Source organism: Helianthus annuus, chromosome 6, assembly GCF_002127325.2.
Source record: "Helianthus annuus cultivar XRQ/B chromosome 6, HanXRQr2.0-SUNRISE, whole genome shotgun sequence".
Taxonomy (NCBI): domain Eukaryota; kingdom Viridiplantae; phylum Streptophyta; class Magnoliopsida; order Asterales; family Asteraceae; genus Helianthus; species Helianthus annuus.
In genome coordinates this window covers 67,189,115-67,215,358 of record NC_035438.2, presented here as the reverse complement: position 1 = coordinate 67,215,358, position 26,244 = coordinate 67,189,115, and the positions used below count along the sequence as shown (strand labels likewise).

General features: G+C 39.7%; 1 protein-coding gene and 1 non-coding gene across 2 annotated transcripts; both read right to left on the bottom strand.

Moving 5' to 3' along the window:
* Positions 1-2,922: 2,922 nt before the first annotated feature.
* Positions 2,923-3,636, bottom strand: LOC110944834. Its single transcript, XM_022186477.1, has one exon. It carries the CDS (start codon positions 3,634-3,636, stop codon positions 2,923-2,925), a length of 714 nt encoding a protein of 237 aa, XP_022042169.1.
* A 20,332-nt stretch (positions 3,637-23,968) lies between these two features.
* Positions 23,969-24,075, bottom strand: LOC118480128. The gene has a single exon (XR_004861764.1). It is a non-coding gene; the product is annotated as a small nucleolar RNA R71 (small nucleolar RNA).
* Between the last annotated feature and the right edge of the window lie 2,169 nt (positions 24,076-26,244).

Genomic DNA, 26,244 nt, shown 5'->3' with positions numbered 1-26,244 from the left:
CCGAGGGGGGTCATGGTACGGTTTTGAGTTTTTTTTTTTTTAACCTGTCTGTTTTTTCCTGCAGTTGTTTCACTGTATGTTGTTGCTTATAAAAGAGAAGGGGGAGGATGGGTACCACCAAGAAAAATCCTGATGAAGAACTTTGGTACGACCGTATTGCAAAGAATTTTTTTTTTCGCGAGACGCGGATCTGTCTGATCCTCCTGCTGCTGGCGCAGGTAAGATTGTGTTCGTTGTTTGTCCCAATTTTTCTCTTCATGCCTTAATTGTTCTTTGCGCTTTGTAGGTGAGTTGTCAAACTTGGGCGTAGGCCCTGAGAGGAAAAAGCGCGCTACGGCTAGTAATGTTGCGCTCAAGAAAAGTGATGTCGGAAAGACTCAATCTTTCAGAGCTAGAAATGTTGAGAAGAAAGGTATGCGCCATTCTTCTGGCAAGTGTGATTATGTGGTGGTTTCTGATACTTTGGAGGGTCTTACGCCTGCAGTTACTATTCGGCGACCGAAATCAGAGCCGAAAGATTCAGCTGATATTTCTCCATCCAACCCGGATGACCCAATTGACTTGGAATCTAGTCCTGAGCATTTGGTGCAGAGAGGAGCAAGCAAGAGAAAACAAACTGATACTAATGCGGAGGATCAGCCTCCTAAAAAGATTCAAAGAAAGAAGATTACTCGAAGGGGGAATCTTGATGCTTTTGTTACGGAATCTGTTCCTGGTAAGCAGCATTTTTTCTTGTTCCCTTTTTACGGGTTAGATTCTTATGGATTCTTGTTCTTACAGTAACTCCTGTTGCTCCAACCCCTATCGATGTTCAAGCTATGACACATGAAGAACTTCCTCCTACTCCTCCGCATGCTTCTGCAACTGTTCAATCAAACGCTGCAGAATGTGCTGATGACGGTGCAGAGAAGCCTGTTGAAATTGAGAGGCCTGCTGATGTTGGCCTAGGCAAGGTGGATGATGCGGAGAATCCTTCGGCTCCTGAGGTGGTTACTCAAGACCAAGGGAAAGGGTCAACCGAAAAAATTTCTACTCCTGCTTCTTCAGATACTATACCGGAGCACATTGAGAAGACAACAGTTGAAGAACAAAACTCATCAGCCGGTGCCAGTAAGCAATCTCCTATCCGTCCAGAGGAAACTTTGGCTGATTATTATTATCGGAGCTATTCAGAGAAGGATGCTGCTGATCCTCATGCTCCTGTCTGGAATTTGAAGAAAGGGGATAATTTTGCGGACTGGCATGTGTGCCAAGATTGGCTGCAGGGAATACTTCCGCCTGGGGAGGTCAAGTTTCAAGAAAGCCGATCTTGCGATCAGGCCTATCAATCTTACGTTGCTGAGACTGCCGCTCATATTTCTACCACCCATCGTATTGTTCGAGAGTGGTATCATATGCATAAGGAGCAAAAATCTTTTGCGGCAGCTCAGAAGAAATTCTCCAATGATGAGAGACGCTTGGCGCAATTGATGGCGAAACTAAAAGATGATCAAGCCAAGTTTGAGGCTGAGCGGAAGACTGAAGAGTGGTCTGTTGCTGGTTGGAAAAGAAAGGCTGAAGCTGAAGCTGCTCTTCTTTCTGAGGAGCGAAAAAACTGGAGGAAGATTTGTGAGAAGGATAATGCAGAGAAGGCAAATCTCCGTACTATTATAAATAACCTCAAAGCTGATATTGAAAAGCTGAAGAACCAAGATGCGGAGGTTGAGAGATTGCAGAAAGAGAAAGCTGACTTGGAAGCTTTGTTGGCAGAAGCTCGTGTTCATAGGGAACGTAGCGAGCAGCGGGAGGTACAAGCTTTAAGCACTCTTGCCATTAGGGATAAGGAACTAGAGGAACTTACTGCTTTGGTTTCTGACCAGGAACAATTGAAAAAGGACCTGGAGGTTGCGCTGTCTAAACATGCTGAGTCTTCCCGCCGTTTGACTGTGACCGAAGAAAAACTGGAAAATTCGGAGACGGCGCGGGTTTCAGCAGAGAGCGAGCTTGAGCCCTTAAGGAATGACATGACCTGGTTGAAGGATCGTAGGATTGCCTGTGTAAGCTCCTACCTTATATATATACTTGCGCTGACTTTCTTCTTTCTTTTAACCACTATTGATTTGGTTTCATAGGTTGCTGAATCTGTGTTAAACTCTAAGGAGCTGGATAAAACTGTTGCGGATTTAGTGGTTGTTGCGCGGCGGGATGGTTATGCGCAAGGTTATGCAGAATGCTCCCATCATGTAACGAGTGCACTGAAGGTTACTTGGGATGACAGCAAGTCTGCTACTTTTGGTGTGAATACCGCGGCCACGCTTGCTTCTATGAAGGCGGAGTTTAATAATTTACAACTCCCAGTTATGGAGTTGATAGATGTAGCGCTGCAATCAGACGATCCGGTATCGCAGCTTAAAGAAATCCTCCCTGATGAGGGAGAAAATTTAGAGTAGGGTGAAATTTGTTTCTGGACAATTTGTGTTTTCCCCTTTTTCCTGTTTGTGGGATGTATATCCTTGTTTTGTTGCGCTGTTCGCGTAAAGATTCCAAACACTGCCGTGTTTGAATCTTGTCAGGGCGTATTTGTACGCTGAAAGTAACATGTTTCTATTCGTTTGAATGCCTTTACAATTTTTTGCATGAACACAATTGCTTTTTGCTTAAGTAAGGCGAATGAATGTTGGTATGAAGCTCATGCGTGGAGTTTATGGTCATTTGTGAAGTAATCACTGACCGCGAATGGAGCTTATTCTATTTTACCATAATGTTTTCGAGCTTACTAAAAGGAAATTGCATGCATTTTGTAAATACAAATTATAGAAACTTTGTAATTTTTATTCATGGATAACGCGCAGAGGCATTACAAAGTCTTAATAATTAGATGGAACTTAACTTAGTTTTGCCATCTTTGACGCTTTTTTCCTGTGAGGAATCTTGCAGAGTCTCTTAGGTCTTGGCCCGTTTGTTGGAGGTTTCTTCTCCCCGGGTGATTTGCTTTATCTCCTTGCGCATATTCTGGAGTAGATGTGTAAACTCCCCATTTTTAAGGGCTTTTTCTATCTTGGTGCGCAAGGAAATGCAATTGTTTGTGGTGTGTCCTGTATCCTTATGATATTCGCAATACTGCGCTAGGTCCTGACCACGTTTACTCTTCATCGGGATTGGTGGTTTAAACTGATAATCCTCGGTACTTAGGACTTCCGCCGGGGTCTTTGTCAGTGGGGTCCACTGCCTATCCCTGTTTTCATGCTTGTTATCTCTCTGAGCAGAGAGTTTGTTAATTGTTGCGCGAGCATCTTCAGAGGAGCGGCTTCCAGATGACTCGCGCCATGATTTCTTGAATCTTCGTTCGCCCGTTGCGCTTAAATCTGTGGGCCTGCTGTGTGGTGGTGGCGGTCTGTTTGTCGTAAGGTTTTTTTCTGTTTGCGCGTAAACTTTAGCCGCCGCCATTATCTTTTCCCAACTCTTGGGGAGGCCTTCTGTTCCGGACAGGACTTTGACCATATCATCACATCTGACCGCGTACTTAAACTGGGCGCGGATTAGCTGTTCGTGGACACCACCGATCTCCAATACCTCCTTATTATACCTGGTTATAAAATCTTCCAAATTCTCATCATCTCGACGCCATATGTTCATGACATCAGATGTATCCCGCATGGAGCGCCTTTGTTGGCTGAAGTGTGTTAAGAATTTTTGGCGCAGGTCTTTCCATGACTCTATTTGCCCGGTTGGTAGATTATCAAACCAGATTCGCGCTGGCCACGTTAATGTTTGAACAAACAAATGACACCAAAGCGGAAGAGTCCAACCGCCGACCAATCATGCGCTGGTGAAGACCCTCAAATGATCGTCGGGATCAGTTAACCCATTGAATTTGCCAACGTTAGATGGTAATTTTGCCCTCTCTAACGGAGCCAAAGCTATTTCCAGTATAAACTTCGAGTTTTCCACTGCTTCTGCAGGGCGGTAAACTAAGTCGTAATTATGTTCTGCCTCAGGGTTGTACACCGCTCGAGGCCTGGATTTGTTAGAGTTTGGGTGCAGCCTGTTGAATACGCTGGTGTTTGCGCTCAAACGATACGTTTGGTCAGATTCATCAGTGTGGGCATCCCAAGGAGATCCCAACCTATCATGAACTGATTGCCTGTGACGAAGCTGTGACTCATGGTGTTGTCTCTGATGGCTGTTCGTTCCATCATTTGTTGATTCTTCTCGTTGAGAAGCATGAGCTCTAGATCTCGGCCTTCGTGATTGTGTTACGGGAGCGGTTTGAGCACACAATTTACACTGCATTTAATGCTCCTTGTGACCGGACATACCATGATATCGGGGTTTCCCCCGGTGGTAGAATTGATTGGGCGGGATTTATGGGAAATATCCCTGGAGTAACAGGGTTATGTGCTCCATTAGATTGAACCTCATTATCGTCTGAGGCCTCTTCTACTATCCCTTCGACTGGTAAATTGTTTCTGACATTTGGTCGAGGACCGGATCGTCGGTGAGAAGATGAATTTTCTGCCATACGGAAAAACAGAAAAATGAGATGAACTGAACCGAAACGAGATAGGAACTAGAAAAACTGAGAAAACGGTGGGCGCCAATGAAGAAACACTGGTTCAACAGATCGGAATCAGTTATACCAGGGGGTTTGAATCCGCATAAAAGGTTATTTCTCTCTCAATTGGCTCAGTGGTGATCGGACAACTTCTCCGGCTATTCTGCAAAACAGAGCACCGTTAGCCTCGCCAAGGGGAGAAGAGGGTTCTCTCCTTGACCCTACTCCGGTGTGAGAATAAGTATTTGTATGGAGAAGATAAGGTAATTGAGTAGTGAGATTGGATCTGCTTTCATACCTGAAGAGTTCTCCTATTTATAACCGAGAGTTTTTTTGGAGGGAAAATCTGTTATTGAAAAGATAACGGAAGATGCTAACACCGTAGCGGTTATCTTTCCTTCCGTTAAGTCTTTTTTACTTTTTGTTAAGTTGCTTTGATCCGACGTGAGTGCACACGGATCACGACTTGATCTATGGTTGGGGAATTGCCACGTGGAAAGTGGTTTAAGTGGAGATCATTTTCAAATTACATGCTATCGTGGTGATTCCGGGAATGTTTGTGATGATGACACGTGTCCAGACGGTTACAACCGTCTGGGTGGTGCACGATCATATTTCTTCTAGAAGATTACTGCTGTAATCTGGTGTGGCACTTTACAGTGTGCCCACGGTTGGATAGATCCCAAGTATGGGTAAAATAATATCCAAGTCTGGATTTTTGGGTGGACGTTTTGGTTTCAGGGTTTTGACCCTTGCTAAATGGAAGATGGCGCAAGGGTTCAGGTTTCCCTTTGGGCGCGCGACTATCGTTTGTTAGTTTCTTTCTTCCTTCTGTAAGACCGATGCGCGGCCGTGCAAGGTTTAGAAGGGTTGAAAGACTGGTTGGTGGTATGGTCCCTATCTCTTTGTGGGATTTTTGGGACCTTACCCCTTCAGTCATGAACTATAAGGAATACAAGAATACAAACAACTACAGTATGAGAAATCATCAAGTGATGTGGGGATTTTATGTTAGACAACCCAAGTTAGTCCACAATCACACATTCATCAAGCTTGAAGCTTGAACATCACTCGTGGGTCAAAAACCCTAAACAAAACAGAAAGTATGTGAGGTTTAACCTCTGATTTTGTATGTCTCAGCCTCGTTTTTAAGCTTAACGAACCATAGAAGTGGTTATAAGCATAAGGACGTGGGTTTGAGTGAGTTAGACTCAAGTTTAAACAAGTATAAACAAAGTTTGATTGAAAATAAAACGAACAATGAACTTTGGAGCCTATTTGCTAGAGTTCCAGGGACTTATTCACTGTGAAATACCCATGGAATCGAAGCTAAGGTCAAGCCAAGTGTTCTGGAAAAAGAATGAGCTAATACGGATGAGAAATGAGTGAGTTATGCTCACTTTAGTGAAGCTTGAAGATTCTGCTCGAACTTGAACTTGCAACTGTGTTTTTGAGTGATTTAGAGAGGTTTAGAGGAGTTTGGAAAGTGATTAGGGCTTGGATTAGTGTGGGATTTATAGGGGATGAGTTGTGGTTAGGTGTAACGCCCGGCTCTTTTGCACTTTCCAATTGTAGAAAGTTTTGTTCGTATTTCTATTTTTGGAAACCTTGTATTCTTGTGGTCGTTCCTTTCTTCGTAATCATTATCAAACCGAGACTTGGATCATTAATGAAGCTTGCATTTTGTTACATTTATGTTAAACACACTCTATGTATGCTCGTATGTTCGACTTCGTGAATCAATCAATGTCTAATCGTTATTCTTGGAAACTATGTGCGAAACTTGTAATTAATCTAAACTTATGCATTGAACGTCTTTTGAACGAGAACGATACTTGGTTATGGCATTTATACGCTTAAACATACTTTGGTTATGATCATCATGCTTAACTACACCTTATACTATGCTTTTATATCAAAACAAGTCCCTAAACTATCAAAAATGCACCTAATGGAATCAAGCATAAACTTCAGGGGGGTAAAATGCAAAACTTTGAAACTTGCCGGCACTAGGGCGCCGCGTGACGCGAGGGTCCTAGACGTCACGCGAGCCCCTTGTTTCGGCAGAATGTGTGTTTCCTTTCAATTTTGCACGAAATCCCAATAATCCAACCCACCCAATCACCTTTAATCTACCTCTAATCACCTCCAATCACCTTCTAACTCATTCATTATAAATACCCACCTTCTCCAACCCATTTGACACTTTCACAACTCTCTAATCTTCACAAAATCACTCTCAATCTGCAGTAAATCTGAGTTTTTGGACAAATTCTTGTAACTTCACTAAAGTGAGTGTAACTTGCTTATTTCTTAACCAAATCACTTGGTTCTTCTTCCTATTGCTTTGTTATGTCCTTGGGTTTGAATCCTTGGTTTTTCCTTGGAAGAATCATGCTTGGATTTGCCCTAAAATGAACTAAAACTTTCTGTTTTGTTTACTATTAATCAACAACATGTTATTTCTTATCCAACTTGTGTCTAACACATCTCAAACCAATGTCCTAATGCTTACAACCCCTCTTATGGTTGGTTAAGCTTAAAAACATGGTTGAGACATCTAAATCAGAGGTTAAAACCTCGCAAACTTTCTGTTTTTAATTAGGGTTTTACCCACAAGTAGTGTTCAAGTGTGAAACTTGATGTATGTGTGATGGTTGGTTTAGCCTAGGCTATCCTTCATAGGAATCCACTCATTACTTGATGTTTTTCTATAGATTAGTTGTAGTTACTACCTTAATACTTGTATGTTCATGACCCTCCTTGTTGTTTATAACCACAAGTGTAGTGGTGAACACTAGAGGTGCCTAAATGGAAGCTTGTTCTTCCTACCTCATGTATGTATTCTATGACACAAAGAGGTACCTATATGGAGACATTAATCTCCTACCTCATGCTTGAATCTTAAGACTTGAAGAACTAGATAATATCTAAGTTATTCTATATGTATACATCTAAGTAACTAAGACTTGATGATGACTTAATAGTTATTTGTTAAGTGGACGTTACATCATCTATGACCATACTCTTGTTACGACTCTAATGGATCTTAGAATCCATGAAATCATACCAACTCTTTTGAGTTTCAATAGTGTCAAGAACAAGAGTTATGTATACAAGATGATTATTTTCACCTATGTTACTTTCTTTATATTTTAAAAACTCCGAATCTATAATCTTCCGTATACGCCAACTCACACACCTACGTTCTCTTGTGTAGAAGGACAAGGTGCTCCAAACTAATCCATCCACCAACTTGCTCTCGGAACTTCAAGTCACGACTTGTAAACCGTGAGTATACTCGTACTTTTCCCATTTTTACTTTTACCACTTTTGGGGTGTAACATGTTTACCTATTGAAACTTACACATGAACTTTTGTCTAAACACATGAACATTCCTATAAACATGCTTGTATATGTGATGACTTGATACTTTAAATTTGGGTGATTCTTATGTGTTGAACTTATCATTAACTTCGTACGAGCCAAACCTTGACATATGTAGTGCTATAGGATTAACGACCCGCCTCTACTGAAACTTTGGTTATGTCATGAGCAAGTTGCATTTTCTTGGTTTGATATGTTAGACACATGCCATATTTAATGTTTATCTTGAATCGCATGCTTGCTATGAGGAATTGTTCACACTTTTATCTTATGCTATGTATGTACCAAACTTGTATACTCGCCTTTGCTTTTGCATTGAATTGTATTTTAAACATGTTACAGGTTGAGGATGATGAGACCATGAAATGAAGTAGGCTTGATGCCTAGATACACATATAGACGTTTAGGTTTAAATGTTGTATCAATTTTGATTATGTTGTTATGTATTTCTTCGAACATGTTGTTATTTGTATTTCTTGTATTGTTGACAATTTATTATGGAAATGAAATTTGGATTATTAAATTATTGTCACAAATAGCGTTATGATGTCTCGAGCAATCTTCACACTTCGTCTCATCCCGATGTTTCCGCCATTGGTTGGGGTGTGACAGATTGGTATCAGAGCCATAACTATAGGGAATTAGGAAAATTGCCATGCTTTTGCCCTAGTCTATAGTTTGAGGAACTTTGTCTCTTATTTGTCGTTTAAAACATTTGTACTCTACCTTGCATGCTTCCTAGCTACACTTCTTGTTATTAAACTTATGCGCCTTTCCTAAGGCTAACACGAATACACTTATGTTATTTCATACTCTTGTAACATCAACGAGACAACTTTACCAAAATAGGCGTGAAACCCACAATTTGGTAAACGACTCTCACTCTACCTTTAATCTATTTTTGCACGAAATTTCACCATTAAGCTAGGAGTGACATCCACAACTTAATGGTAATTTCCATTTCAACTCTAGTGGACCCTTGTCAAAGTGTCAAAATTTTATTTTGGCCGACAAGTACCAACCACATTTAGGGTACGAAATCGTCAAGTTAGGGGTGAAACCCGCATCTTGTCGATTAAGTCCCATTCCTTGATTTTTATTCTCGCCAAAGTCCCGAATGTTCCAATCATTTAGAGATGTGTAGTAACCGGAAGGGTAAGATACCGTTAATCGCTTCTCGACGAGAGTATCTTACTTATAGGCCAAAGCACAATATCTCTAAATCGAAAGGACTTTCGACCCACTTTGGAATTGTCGACGTTTCTCTACCCGAAACAATCCTATGTTTTATTGAGCCTCTCTTTTATGTATCTCAATTTATATGTGATTTTATACTTGAACGTTCTTTCATTTCGAAATGTCGTATTAATCATTTCGCACGTTATCGCAATCACAAACGATAATAATCCCTCGTGAACAAACTAAATTTACAATGCTTTCATTTATTCATGTTATGTGGAATTCATGGTTATGCTATATGAGACGTTTAAACTTTTACACTATGCAAATCAACTTGAATCTTTACGCTATGTGACCCTTTATGCCATGTGATCAATTTCAATTTCTTAAACAAACATTATGACCAAGTCTCACCTACTCCCTCTTTTCAAATTCGAATTTTTTTTTTTTGAAATTTCATTTCCTACGCATATATCGTATAAATACTTTATCATACATTTATACATTATTTACATGCATGATTTCACATAATCTTATTTATACCCCTTGTAACAATAAATGGAGACATATCATCAAGGTGGGAGTGATTTCCTTACCTTGACGACTAACTCCGTTTCTTTTCTCATCTTGCAACGGCCTCGCCAGCGTATTAGGGGTGATTCCCTTACCTAGGTGATCGTTACCGATATTTTCCTTAATAGACTATATTACGTAAACATGATCACGTTTATATCTAAATATTTTATCATTAGCCAAATCCCTATTTATTTCAACATGCATTGTTTATATGAACGAATTTCTTATTCTACAATCTATTTTTATATAGCTCATACACAAAATTCTTAACCTTTACCATAAACGCTTACTTCTCGATTTTCAAAATTTACAACCTAGTTGGTTTAATAAATCCATTGCCCACGAAATTTTGTATTCAACGTAACTATTGAAAAAGGCTCATCTTATATCCTTAAACTAGAGATCTCCTATTTTCAATTGGGAATCAAATCAACTTTTTCCCGCACACCTATAAAATATTACCAATGTTATTCAATCATTTACTAAAATTTCTTTCAAAATCAGTAAAATGTTTTATTAAAGACGTTTTTTTTTTTCAACAATCACTAAGATCGTATACCAAAATCCTTTTCTTACGAATCAACGTTGTCACGAAAATGTCTAAAATTCGAATTTCTTCTTTAATTCAAGATCATTTAAAACGATGCAAACTTATTTACTTCTAGAACCTTTTCAACCATTATTCAATACGTCAATTTAAAATGTGTGGGCACGGAAACTTCATAAGAACCAACCATCTTCAACGAATGTAAATCCTTTTTAAAGCAAGAGTAGCATTCCCTTTCTTTCACAAAGTATAATACGCATAACCAATAAATATTTTATGCTCTCTTTACATTTATGAACTAGATTCTATATTCCATGTCAACTCAATCTATTTTGATTTTAATTAAATTTCACACTTGCTCAAACAACTATAATTGTATATCATTTTACGTGCTTTAGTTTATATCTCACAACAATTTCACCTATACACTCATTTTACCTTCATACTCAAAACTTCTTGGCCTTTCTTTTCATGTTTAAATTCGTATATTACGATTCATATCATAAACAAAATCATTACGTATTACACTCATATCCATATTCGTATTTCTACACCTTATGTCTACACCTATATTTATGTTTACACATTTATGTTAATTTTTCATAATCATATCTATATCCATACGTTTTATATTATACTCGTGTTCCCAAATTATACATTTACACTATACTTATATCCAAGTTTATATTCATGTAATACAATTATACTTACACTCACAATTACGTTGCGCTAATATTCATATTCGTGTTTATACTCATATATCCTACTTGTACCTGTACCTATACAACTATGCTTAAACTTATATTCACATCCATATATTTTCCTCATACCAATACAATTATGTTTGTACTTAAATAAATAGTTATACTTGCATTTATACAATTTATGATAGACTCACTTATATATATACTCTCATTTATACGATTTACGTTTATGCTCACGCTCATTCGTTTATGCTCAAAATTGTACTCGCATATATACTCATACTTTTACTCATACTCCTGGCATGCGTTTTATTTAAACTTATACTAAACTCATGCTTTTACACAAAATTTATACCTTCGCACTATACGCGGGCGAAACCCGAGGGATTCGCTTACGTTATTATACTATTTGAAACACAAGCGTGCTTATATGCTATGCCTCTATGCACGCAGTCTTATTTTTAGAATTTATTTATACCTTAATTCATACGCAACTAGTACAAGTTATGCGGATCATGTGACGATCAATGTAATCGCGGGTGCACACGGGATTATAGTGATAGTCGTATGAGAACCATAGAGTGTACTATTGTGTATGGTAAGACACGGAACGTAACATGACACCGGATACGAAACGGACGTCACATGGCCAAAACATGGTGGATACGCCGCTGGTACTTCCTATATATAAGTGTTTTCACCATGTACCAAACTCTCGTTAAACGTGCCATGAGAAATTCAGTGTTTTGAAGACCTTTTGGACCTTATACAAACTTTAAGCAACTCACAAACGCATTATATTCGATTATCCTTGACGAGACCTCATCTTTTCCCTACGTCTTCCTAAATTTCGGGACGAAATTTCCTAAAGGAGGGGAGACTGTAACGCCCGGCTCTTTTGCACTTTCCAATTGTAGAAAGTTTTGTTCGTATTTCTATTTTTGGAAACCTTGTATTCTTGTGGTCGTTCCTTTCTTCGTAATCATTATCAAACCGAGACTTGGATCATTAATGAAGCTTTCATTTTGTTACATTTATGTTAAACACACTCTATGTATGCTCGTATGTTCGACTTCGTGAATCAATCAATGTCTAATCGTTATTCTTGGAAACTATGTGCGAAACTTGTAATTAATCTAAACTTATGCATTGAACGTCTTTTGAACGAGAACGATACTTGGTTATGGCATTTATACGCTTAAACATACTTTGGTTATGATCATCATGCTTAACTACACCTTATACTATGCTTTTATATCAAAACAAGTCCCTAAACTATCAAAAATGCACCTAATGGAATCAAGCATAAACTTCAGGGGGGTAAAATGCAAAACTTTGAAACTTGCCGGCACTAGGGCGCCGCGTGACGCGAGGGTCCTAGACGTCACGCGAGCCCCTTGTTTCGGCAGAATGTGTGTTTCCTTTCAATTTTGCACGAAATCCCAATAATCCAACCCACCCAATCACCTTTAATCCACCTCTAATCACCTCCAATCACCTTCTAACTCATTCATTATAAATACCCACCTTCTCCAACCCATTTGACACTTTCACAACTCTCTAATCTTCACAAAATCACTCTCAAACTGCAGTAAATCTGAGTTTTTGGACAGATTCTTGTAACTTCACTAAAGTGAGTGTAACTTGCTTATTTCTTAACCAAATCACTTGGTTCTTCTTCCTATTGCTTTGTTATGTCCTTGGGTTTGAATCCTTGGTTTTTCCTTGGAAGAATCATGCTTGGATTTGCCCTAAAATGAACTAAAACTTTCTGTTTTGTTTACTATTAATCAACAACATGTTATTTCTTATCCAACTTGTGTCTAACACATCTCAAACCAATGTCCTAATGCTTACAACCCCTCTTATGGTTGGTTAAGCTTAAAAACATTGTTGAGACATCTAAATCAGAGGTTAAAACCTCACAAACTTTCTGTTTTTAATTAGGGTTTTACCCACAAGTAGTGTTCAAGTGTGAAACTTGATGTATGTGTGATGGTTGGTTTAGCCTAGGCTATCCTTCATAGGAATCCACTCATTACTTGATGTTTTTCTATTGATTAGTTGTAGTTACTACCTTAATACTTGTATGTTCATGACCCTCCTTGTTGTTTATAACCACAAGTGTAGTGGTGAACACTAGAGGTGCCTAAATGGAAGCTTGTTCTTCCTACCTCATGTATGTATTCTATGACACAAAGAGGTACCTAAATGGAGACATTAATCTCCTACCTCATGCTTGAATCTTAAGACTTGAAGAACTAGATAATATCTAAGTTATTCTATATGTATACATCTAAGTAACTAAGACTTGATGATGACTTAATAGTTATTTGTTAAGTGGACGTTACATCATCTATGACCATACTCTTGTTACGACTCTAATGGATCTTAGAATCCATGAAATCATACCAACTCTTTTGAGTTTCAATAGTGTCAAGAACAAGAGTTATGTATACAAGATGATTATTTTCACCTATGTTACTTTCTTTATATTTTAAAAACTCCGAATCTATAATCTTCCGTATACGCCAACTCACACACCTACGTTCTCTTGTGTAGAAGGACAAGGTGCTCCAAACTAATCCATCCACCAACTTGCTCTCGGAACTTCAAGTCACGACTTGTAAACCGTGAGTATACTCGTACTTTTCCCCTTTTTACTTTTACCACTTTTGGGGTGTAACATGTTTGCCTATTGAAACTTACACATGAACTTTTGTCTAAACACATGAACATTCCTATAAACATGCTTGTATATGTGATGACTTGATACTTTAAATTTGGGTGATTCTTATGTGTTGAACTTATCATTAACTTCGTACGAGTCAAACCTTGACATATGTAGCGCTATAGGATTAACGACCCGCCTCTACTGAAACTTTGGTTATGTCATGAGCAAGTTGCGTTTTCTTGGTTTGATATGTTAGACACATGCCATATTTAATGTTTATCTTGAATCGAATGCTTGCTATGAGGAATTGTTCACACTTTTATCTTATGCTATGTGTGTACCAAACTTGTATACTCGCCTTTGCTTTTGCATTGAATTGTATTTTAAACATGTTACAGGTTGAGGATGATGAGACCATGAAATGAAGTAGGCTTGATGCCTAGATACACATATAGACGTTTAGGTTTAAATGTTGTATCAATTTTGATTATGTTGTTATGTATTTCTTCGAACATGTTGTTATTTGTATTTCTTGTATTGTTGACAATTTATTATGGAAATGAAATTTGGATTATTAAATTATTGTCACAAATAGCGTTATGATGTCTCGAGCAATCTTCACACTTCGTCTCATCCCGATGTTTCCGCCATTGGTTGGGGTGTGACATTAGGGGTTGTGAGTTATAAATGCAAGAAACACAAATAACAATCCAACTAACACACTAAAGTGCCCAATCCCATAGCTGGAAGTGTAAATCTGCGGATTCAACATCTACACAGGGCGTGTAGGTGGGTAGGGGGCGCTACGCGGCTTCCTGTACTTGTCTGATCCAGGTTTAAGTTTCATTTATTACAATTTGGCCCCTAAAGTTTGTTGTTTCGGGGTTTTAAGGACTTTTAGGGACTATATTCGCCACAAAAGCATAGTTTAAGGTCAAATAGAGTATGGAGAACATATCCAAGTAAAATTAAGCATATGAATGTCGTATCTAAGTATCGTATACGTTCAAAAGACATTTTATGCATAAGTTTCACATATTTGCAAGTTTAGCACATAGTTTCCAAGAATTACGAATAAGCATCATTTGTTTCAGGAAATTGAATGCATAATGTGACATCTGTGCCTCCACGGCCATCAAACAAAAAACCAAATCAATGAAATATTGTATTTCATACTTGGAATTTGTATAAATATGTGTATCATTTGTACATATCAATTCTTGTTTGATTCTGAGCTCTAATTCGCTTTCTAGAAAGTTATACGTGAACTGATGCCTAAACGTAATCAGTTTAACGCGACAAACACTCCGGAACAGTGACATAGGCTTAACATACCTTAAATAACCTTTACATAACTTAGAAATAAGTTTTGGAAGGTTTGGTGTGTCGAAATTAAGTTTATTCGCTTACAGGGACTAATTTCGACAAACTGCGAAAGTATGCCGATTCTTACTGTAATGAACATTCCAGAACTTGATCATAAGTTAAACATACCCTAAATATCCTTTACATAGCTTAGAAATAGGCTTTGAGGGGTTCGGTATGCTAAAATAAACTTTTTGGTCAATCAGGGACTAAAAGCGTTAAAAAGTGCATAAGTTTGCATTTTCGCGCATATCTTACGTTCTGAATATATCCGGACATCCAAAAATTTATGTAATCATTAAAATATTTTATTTTAGTGATTGGCATGATAAAATTCCATTCGTCGCGTAATTTGGATCGTTTTTCGCGTCCGTTCGAGTTTCGTCGTAATTAACCGAACAACGCAACCGTACGACCAAACGAACCGACATCCGAGATGTTTTTGAGCATATTGTAAGTTCCCTATACTTTAACTTCATTTTAGAGCCTTGAAATGGGGTTAACGGGGCTTAAACGTGTCAAAAATGCATCGAAAACCAAGTTTTAGGCCTGCAGGGACTAAAACTGACAATCTGCCAAAGTTTGCCAGGAGCGGGGCGTAAGCCCAGGCCTATTCTTACGCGGCCCGCGTCAGACCTTCAGCACAGAAACATTGAACCTGGCCTTTCCAGCTGTTTTTGATGGTTTTGATCACGGTTTTTCAATACCATTTGATGGATTTTGCATGTTTTTAGTATTCCCATGGTATTGTAAACCTTGTGCCCACATGTAAGGTCAAGATCAAAGCATGATTTGCAGGAAATGATCCTAACAGTTCTTCGAAAACTATATAAACCCAGGCTTTCTTCATTTTCTGCTCACACTTGATCTGAATAACTCTAAGTTGAAGTTCTAAAACTTCATACCTGAGTGTTTTGGATCAAGATCTTCCTAGCTTGGACCCTTTGTAAGTTTCTTTCGTGCTTTTATCTTATTTTTTTTTTTTTTGAACGGAAAATTTGGATCACTGACGGACCACTGGAGTATCATCGTGCCACCAGTGGAACCACCCGCTTTCGTGCTTTTATTACTTTTCAAGAGTGAAAGTCAAACAGTGTTTGACTTTCTGCTTTGACCAGTCTTTGGTCAACACAAAGTTCGTTTGAACTTTGCAACGTGAGCGTAATCACGATGGTTATAGTCCCGTGTGACTATAGCTACTGATTACCACGTTGATTAGGCGTAGTGACGAGTCATAGTTTCGGTCAAAATGCGTATTTATGCGTATTTTGCAACCAAACTATTCTTGGGTATCAAAAATCTTTGTTTTGACATCGAAACCTGTTTTCTAACTTAGTTAAACATGTTCCAACATGTTTAGCTCGTCACTTTTAGTTTAGTGCGTGTATAGAGTCGTAAGTCAAGCGGTCTAAACCACCGCTTAGACTTTCGAACTCGACCCGTTTGATCGATCATTAGGATCCGACCAAGCATATTTTGTGACCATAGTTCTATAGGGAATAACCTTCCGAGGTTATACCTTATGGTCACTTCGTTTAGTTAGTTGTATGATAGGTAGTTTATATGCCTTAGGAAAATGAACAAAATGCCCTTTTTACGCATAATTTCATTTTAAGCATATGTAACCTAAATTTTGACAATTAAACTGATTAAGTAACATTATTAGACATGATAAGGCATATAATACTTGTCATAGGACTATTTAGGCGGTCCGAACGCGTTTTACGCGAACGACGCGTTAATGTAGCATAAGCTACCTAAACGGGTCGTAAAGGGTCGTAAGCACTTAGGTTAGGTTTCTATTTAGAATGTAGGCTTTGTTAAACCATATCATATGAGTTCCAATACTCACTTGGTTTACAAGACCTCATTCTATCCGATCTTCCGATTTAGGTCCGGTTTATTAACGTAGTTACTTATATTAGGTGCCGATTGATTTTCCGTGATCCCTCTAGCTTTGCTTGGTTGTTATTCAAGACTTCTAAGCATTCTCATATGAGTACATAGTCCCCTCTTTTACTTTTTTCGATTGTTTTGGGGTGATTCATATGTGTTAAATGATTTCAATGTTTGTTTTTAATGATGGTTTCAAAAATGATTAAAATGGTTTATATTAAATTAATAACGATTTCGATAATGTGAATAAACTTGTTGGGCATAATTACATAACAAATAACATTCATTAGTTTTGGCCGAACCGACCAGTATTAGGTTATGGTACCATAGGATCTGACAAATCCCGTTATCAGACTACACCCATGGTTATGTGTGGGGGTTATGTGGGTAACGACTGAATCTGTGATTGTTAACTTACCCTTTGGTGGTTTGTTAATGCGAGAAGCGATAGGCGAGTTGCGAAGGTTTGGATGTTATTAGAGAGGCGACCAAAAGTAGTTTTCACAATTAAAACGAGAATGATTTAAACGATTTAAACGAGTTAAACGATTTTGGAACAATTTAAACAAGTCAAACGAATTGAACAAACGATTGGTTTTTGGTTAGTGTTTAGATAACGGGACGGGTGTAATGTGATGAAAACATGGTAGATACGTCGTTGGTACTTCTTATATATAAGTGTTTTCATCATATTACATACCGTGGCGTTATTTAGTTCACTTGGGTAAATGATTTTGAAACGATGTTACACAACAATGTTTTCTAAATAATATAAACCATACGAGTTTTATTAACGAGATGATTTACAATTTGGTTTTCTTAAATAAATGTTTTTGGGTTAAGAATCATGGCTACGAGATTTTACAAATTATAACCAACTTGATTTGAGTTGGTTAATTATGTTGCAATACTATACACTTTTCAAAACAAGGTATTTAACTTTTGACTCTTGTAGTCTAATGAGGTATTGCAACATGTAAACTAGCCATGAATCCGACACTCTTATAAAACCTATGTGCTCGCCAGCATTTCTTTGCTGACTTTGTTTTTACATATGTTTCAGGTGTTATTGAATGATGTTGATTGCTAGGATGCATGCTCACTTAGGACTGGACGAGGCCTTAGTGACTTAATAACAATAATAGGCTATGTTTGACTTGTTTGTTTAAATTTCAAGACAATATAAATGGTTAATCTTCAAATAAAACAAAACTTCAAATTTCCGTGTGTTATGAAACAATGATTCTGCCACGACACTCCCCGACGTTTCTGCCGCGGTTTCGTTGTTTTAACGCGGTCGGGGTGTGACATATAAGCATGTATAAAGTATGTACAACATGAATTTAACAAAATACGAGTTTTATTTATGATCCAAGTCTCGGATTTTACAACGATTACAAAGAAAGAATGATTACAAGAACACAAGACTTCCAAAAATAGAAATACAAGTAAGACTTTCTAAATATGGAAAGTACAAAGAAGCAAGGCGTTACAGAGAGCCCTCAGGACATCCCCACATACCACCACCTGAGATGAGCCCACATTACCAGCCATCCCGACCTTTGCCACCATCCCCACCACATGTCGTGCCATCATCCGACCCGTATCATCCCTCACACCACTCTGGGTATACCAGAGATGATCTTCTTTTGTCACTCCAACTTCAGGTCGAGATCATGTGCCGAAGGATCTATGACCTTGAGAAGGAGTCTGATGCTCGACAACCACCCCCACCGGACTACCCACCGCCAGTCATACCACCACCACCATCTTCACCACCCCCAGCATCACCACCACCACCTGCTCATGTACCAGTTGATGGTTAGCTTTTTGCTTCGTCGAGTCTACGAGCTCGAGGAGGAGGTAGCTCATCTCCGCATCCTAGCATTTCCTACACCCCCACCGTCTCCCCCAGCCTGTTAGTTTTCTTTGCAAGTACTTTTGTATGGAGTAGCTCATTTTTTGGATATGAAGACAGAAGACGAGTTTTGAAGACAACTTGAAGACCAATAATCGCCAATGTGAAGGAAGATATTTTTGCCATTATGTATATTGAACTTGTATTGATTGGGTGATGTAGCCCATATGCATTTTTGTTTCCTTTACAAACAATCATGTAACAAGTTGTCTTTATATATATAAAAACTCGGTGATTATCTTTATGACACATTATTATTTATCTGTTTATGCATGCTTGTTTGCTTGTATGAATAGATTTATATGTTTGGTGGATTGTTTGGTTGTGTATACATGTGTGTGTGTATATATATATATTCTTTTATTATTTAGTTAATAAAAGAATGGTGGTATCCGATAAACGCCTAACTATATTGTGTTGTGTTTTGAAAGAAACATGGCTCCCAGAAGAATGGTGAACACCCGAGGATCAGACCAACCGCCACCCCCGCTGATACCGAGGAATGCTGAATAGTTGAACTCTCTTCTTGAAGAACGAATTTCTGAAGCCATCTCCAGTATGAGGCGAACCATGCTGAACACAGTGGCGGCACAGGAGGTTCTGGCAGGCACGGCCACGGAGATTCATCTGGAGGAAACCCCAACCAAGGTAACATTAAGTTGATCTGCTACAATTTAATGGAACTTATGAATAGATCACTATTTCATTATTTGCTCATTCAAGAATCGGTTGTATAAATTCCAGGTTGCACCTATAAGCAGTTTCTAGACTGCAAGCCACTGAATTACGACGACACTGGAAGTGCAGTGGCTTTCGTGCGTTGGACGGAGAAGATTGCTTCTACGATCCGAATGAGCAAGTGTACTGCGGATCAACAAGTTACTTTCGTTATCATGCTGTTTGTTGATGAAGCCCTGACTTGGTGGAATTTACAAGTTCAAACTTTGGGTGATAACGCGGCTTATGGTATGTCATGGGACGATTTGAAAGAAAGAATGAGGGAAAAGTATTATTCACATGCCAAACTTCAGAAGCTTGAAACCAAGTTCTGGAATTTTGTCCACGTTGGTGCGGACATCGTAGGGTATACTCAAAGGTTTCATGATCTCTCGCGAGTAATCCCCTATCTCGTAACTCTTGAATTTAAGCGCATTGAGCGCTACATCTGGGGATTGGCTCCGGAGATTTGTAGCATGGTGACATCGGCTAACCCTGCGACTATTACTCAGGCTGTAACTCTGGCCGTCAGCCTCACTGAAGATGTCGTTCATATGAAGAAGTCGTCATTGAAAGTCACCGAGAAAGTTGAAATGCATGCTGAGTCGTCTGATGACAAGAAGTGAAAACATTCGAATCTGAATCAAACAACTCGCAACAAAAAAAAAACTCCAACCACAACAACAAGAAACGTGACACCAACCCGCCTAAGGAGGCGAAAACATTTGCAACTGCGAATGACACCGTAGCTAGAGGTTACCAGGGCACGCTGCCCAAACGTAACAAGTGCAAGATTCATCATGAGGGAGCTTGTCGCCTTCCAAAGTGCGATAAATGTGGAAAATTGGGTCACCGTACCGAAGACTGTTGGGGAAGGGGAAATGGAGGCGGAAATAGAAATGGTAATCGAAACAGAAATGGAAATGGTGCAAGAAATGGGAATGGTAATGGAAATAGCAACGGTACTGGTAATCGGAATGGAACTGGAAACGGTTGAAACCAAGAATGTTTTGGTTGTAGTAGTAAGGAGCACTTCAAGAAAGATTGCCCGATGGAGAATAACGCTCAAGGTCGAGCATTTGTCATAGGAGCAAGGAACGCCTGCGAAGACCCTAATGTGGTCACCGGTACCTTTCTCGTTAACAATCACTTTGCATCCATACTATTTGACACTAGTGCCGATTTTAGTTTCATGTCTGTGGAATTTAAACATATGCTTGGAGTTGAATCTAGTAGGTTAGATATTCCTTATTCCATTGAACTAGCCGATGGTAAACTTGTCGAATCGAGTGAAGTTGTTAAAGGGTGTACATTGGAACTTGGAGAATGAAGATTTGATATTGAACTTCTACCCGTCCAATTGGGTAGCTTTAATGTAGTCTAAGAATAGAGCCGAAGTTGTTTTCCATGAGAAGATCATTCGCATCCCGCTCACGAATGATAAAACGCTCAGAGTACACAGGGGAGAAGTGTGATACGCCCCTATGAATCATCAACTGCGTGAAGGCCCAGAAATGCTTGCGAAAAGGATGTGTTTCCTTTTTGGCACATATGGCAGACAAGAAAGCCGAGGAACCAAAGCTTGAAGACATCCTAGTGGTGAAGGATTTCCCCGAAGTCTTCCCCAAAGACTTACCGAGATTACCTCCGCAGAGACAACTCGAATTCCATATTGACTTGGTTCCGGGCGCCGGGCCCGTGGCCAAGGCACCATATCGACTTGTGCCATCCGAGATGCAAGAATTATCCACACAACTCCAGGAGTTGTTGGATAGGGGATTCATAAGGCCAAGCTTCTCGCCTTGGGGAGCTCCAGTGTTGTTCGTAAAGAAAAAGGATGGAACGTTTCAGATGTGCATTGATTATAGAGAGTTGAATAAACTCACCATCAAGAATCGGTATCCACTACCGAGGATTGACGATTTATTCGACCAATTACAAGGATCAAGCTATTACTCCAAGATAGACCTCTGGTCTGGCTATCATCAGTTAAGGATTCAAGAGGAAAGCATACCAAAGACAGCGTTATGGGCACTACGAGTTCCTCGTGATGCCATTTGGTTTGACGAATGCACCGGCAATTTTTATGGGCTTAATGAATGATGTGCGCAAAATGCAACATATAAATTACATCAAATGTGGCATAAAACTAACCCTTTTTTAGTACTAATGTTGGAAAAAGTGTGTTTTTGTCTTCCTTTTTTATTTTCAGGATTAAATGAGCTCAAATGAACAAAAGAAGCAAAAAGGTAGCTAAATCTAACATAAATACAAGAAAATGAATAAACGTGGCATGCCCAACCCCCCGACAACATCTTCCCAAGCAAAAACAAGAGAACAGAAGGCTGAACATGCCCCGTGCTCAATGAGCACGAGGGCGTGCCCAAGTGTCTGCAGAAAAGACAAAATTGTAGAAGCTTCTATCACCCACCACGGGGGCGTGTCCAGCGGACACGGGGCCGTGGTCAACTCTAAGATTTGCAGAATCTAGGAAAATCTTGATAGTACAGATACGCTTCTGCACACGGGGTCGTGCCTAGCGGACACGGGGGCGTGGTCAACTAATGCAGACAAACTGCATTTAATGAAGAAAGAGAAGATGGGTGGCCACGGGGCCGTGCCCAATGTACATGGGGCCGTGTCCGGGCATCTGTGCAGGCTATAAATAGGGGTGCTTGGCTCATTTGCAAACCATCCCTTGGCAAACCACCTCTCTCACACTTCACCCACCCACCACCACCATCACAACCCACATCCACCACCATCATCCATCATAGAGTGTGTGAGTAGTCTCGGGATCCAAGATTGATAGTAAGAGTTCTTGACAATCAAAGGCCATGTTTGCCTAAGTCTCTTACATCACCTGGTGAAGACAAACATTTAGTGTAATACTTTTTATTTTTAATCTTTTCGCACCTTTTATTTGGTTATGTATTAATGACTTTAATAACTAGTTTCTTATGTTGAAGGTGAAACTTCCTTATCATTTGTCCGTGGTCTCTTGGCATTATTTTACCGTCTATATAAAATAAAAGATTTACACCATTCATATCTCCACGGTCTATATGGAGATATGTTGCCTACCTGGTCGGGGGTTAAGGGAATGGTTTGGTAAGCGTCTTGCCTTGTTCAGTGTATAGATCCTGCAAGGACCTGGGTCAAGTTTAGTAGGACCTCCTTCAATACCCACTGGTATTGGATGGCGGAGGTCCAAACTCCTTGATCCCCTTATATGTAAACTACTATAAATATATTAACCCCGCTACTTAGGACTGTAAACTACTATAAATATCTTGTCTATCTGTTTTATTTTTATTTTTATTTTTCAGCATTTATTTTCATGTTAAAACCTTTTTCTAAACTTTTGTTTTGATTAGACGTTGAGGATAAACCGGTATTAAAAGCTCTTGTGTCCTTGGACGACCTCGGTATCTTACCAACACTATACTACGCTCACGATGGGTGCACTTGCCCATATGTGTGTTTAGTGTTAGTAGAATATCGTGTTTTATAAATTTAAAACTTGACCAAAGTGTTAAAAAGGGCTAAAAAATATACATAAAAATATATAACACTACACACGCATCAAGTTTTGGGCGCCATCGCCGGGGACACATGGATTTTAAGAAAGTTAGGAATCAACGGCCTAATCGTTTTTCTTATTTTTTTCTATTTTTTTAGGATTTTTTCTAAATTTTTCAGCTTCTGCAGAGCTCAGCACGGGTCGTGCCTGGTCGGACACGGGCTGTGCTCGGCATCGTTACTGGCAGTTTTTATTTTCCGAGTTACAGAGAGTTGAGCACGGTGCCGTGTTGAGCTCCCCAGTAACAGGGATCCGGAAAACAATCACTGTATCTCCGACCACGAACCGTGTTCATCTGAGCACAGGGCCATGGTGAAGCTTCTGACCAACGTTCTTTTTGTTTTTATTGCAGGACTTGGAACCCAGGCGCCACATCTGAACTTTCCATGCAGTGTATAAGCTCCAGTTCTAGTAGAGACATAAAAGAACCCCTAGACGAACCCGAACGCTTTCTAAGAAGAAGACTTAAAGCTAAAAACCAAGAGAAAGTTTCGGGGGACCCACTTCCAATGGCGGACCAACGTGTCCTCATGGATTACCTACGACCCACCGTAGGTAATCTTAGCGCCGCTATCAATGCACCGAATGTCGAAGCCAACAACTTCGAACTTCGGCCGCATTTGATACAAATGCTTCAAAACTCTGCAACCTTCCATGGGCTTGCGGACGAGGATCCCCATCTACATATTACTAATTTCTTAGAAATATGTGATACCTTTCGGATCAATGGAGCATCAAACGACGCCATCCGCCTTCGAATGTTTCCATTTTCACTAAAAGACCGAGCTAAGGCTTGGCTTAATACCCTCCCAGTTGGCTCGGTAAACACCTGGGATGAACTAGCCCAAAAGTTTCTATATAAGTATTTCCCTCCTGCTAAAACGGCTAAATTAATGACTGAAATTAATACATATTCACAAGAGGATGGGGAATCCTTGTATGAAACTTGGGAAAGGTTCAAGGAGCTACTAAGAAAGTGTCCTCATCACGGTCTTGCGGTATGGCAACAAGTATCCACTTACTATAATGGGTTGTTGCCACACACAAGACAAACACTTGACTCTAGCTCCGGGGGACTTTTAGGTAATCGTCGCCCAAATGAAATATATAATCAAATTGAGGAAATTTCTCAAACCAATTTTCATTGGCACGCTCCCCGAGGCAATAAATCTATTGCCTTGGGCGCCCATAAGGTTTATGAAAGCACTTCTTTATAAGCTCAAATCGAGGCCCTTTCTTCAAAAATAAAAAAGCTAGAGATGGCAAAAACGGCCTTGGTTATGGCTTGTGAGGGGTGTGGTGGGCCACATGAAAATTGGCGTTGTATGAAAGAAGTAGATAATCAAACAGAATCGGTAAACTACATTGATAATAGACCTATGCCGTCGGGTCCTCCAATGGGTACCTACAACCAAGGATGGCGTAACCACCCTAACTTTGGTTGGAGAGAACCCGACAATAGTAGTAACCAACAAAATCTAAACCAACGAACAAACTTTCAACAACCAAGAAACGAGTCACAAAATTTCTCTCAACAACAAGGGGGGCGAGAAAGGCTTGAAGATACCGTATCTCGCCTCATCTCCGACACCGAAAAGAAAAACTCGGATCGATTTCAACAATTGGAATCGAATTTTAGAAATCAACAAGCTAGTATTCAAAACATTGAAAAGCAATTAAATCAAATAGCTCAGAATTTCTCCGAGAGACCACAAGGCGTGTTACCAAGTAATACCAAAACCAACCCAAAGGCGCAAGTACATCTTATCACATTAAGAAACCGCACCGTGGGTCCCGAGGAGGCTCCATTACCTCCAACTGAAAGAAGCCGATCTAGCCAAACCACAACTCCACCCACGCCCCAACAAGATAAGGCTTCTCCACCAAATCAGGAGCCCACCAAGAATCCTCGGTTCCGTACCCTGGTCGGTTAATTCGCCAAAAGATCGATGAGCAATTTGCAAAGTTCGAAAATTTGCTAAAACAATTGCATGTTAATGTTCCATTTATCAAAGTCATAACTCAAATGCCTAGATATTCAAAATTTATGAGGGACTTCCTCACTCATAAAAGGAAAATTGAATCATTGCAATTAGTTAATTTAAGCGAAGAATGCTCCGCCTTGCTACTCAACAAACTCCCGCAAAAGAAGATTGACCATGGAAGCTTCACAATTCCTTGTTCGATTGGGGAATCCCCCATTCGCAATGCACTAGCCGACCTTGGGGCTAGCATCAACCTCATGCCCACATCAATGTTCAACCGACTCGGCCTAGGGAAAACAAGCCCTACAAAAATGAGCATACAACTCGCCGATAGGTCTGTCAAATATCCACAAGGTGTCGCTGAAAATCTATTGGTCAAAGTCAGCGAATTTGTCTTCCCGACCGACTTTGTCATACTAGATATGGAGGAAGATACCGAAGTACCACTCATCTTAGGAAGGCCATTCCTAGCTACGGCACACGCAATGGTAGACATGAATGGTGGAACACTAACATTGAGGATTGGGGACAAGGAAATGGAGTTTGGAGTTGGAAAGAGAGTAGAAGACGACGACCCGGTCAACTACATGAAGGTCATAGACTCGAGTTTGGATGATGCTCTCCGACGGTGCAGCATGGGATGCAAAACATCCCACTTGGGTAACATATGACCAAGCTTTGGGTCTTGCCAAGGACCCTTATAAACGTGGCGCACCATGGAGGCATTCCGCGGAACTATCCTTAGTTTAGTTTAGATTAATTTTTATGTTTTCTAGTTTAATTTTAATTTTCAGGAATAAAACACATTCGGGATGGTGGAGGATACCAAGGGAAGCTTGAACCAATACCCCATGCACAAAAAAAGGCCACCCGACAATTTTTCTTCATTACAGCAAGTTCAGCACGGGGCCGTGCTCATCCAACACGCCCCGTGCTCAACCATCTGCAGAAAAATGCCCAATTCATGTACCTGGACACGGGGCGTGTTCACTGAACACGCCCCCGTGTCCAGCCTTCTGTTACTTTATTTTGTTTTATGTTACTGGCAATCTGAACACGGGGCCGTGTCTAGACGCCCAGTAACATAAATTTTTGCTTTTTCACATCTTTTTACACATTCAATCAACCTAAAAATTTATTTTTGGGACACATTGAGGACAATGTGTAATTTAAGTGTG

Bases quoted from the DNA above. Each gene is read 5' to 3' on its own strand.
- LOC110944834 (XM_022186477.1), bottom strand. From the start codon at position 3,636: ATGCGGGATACATCTGATGTCATGAACATATGGCGTCGAGATGATGAG.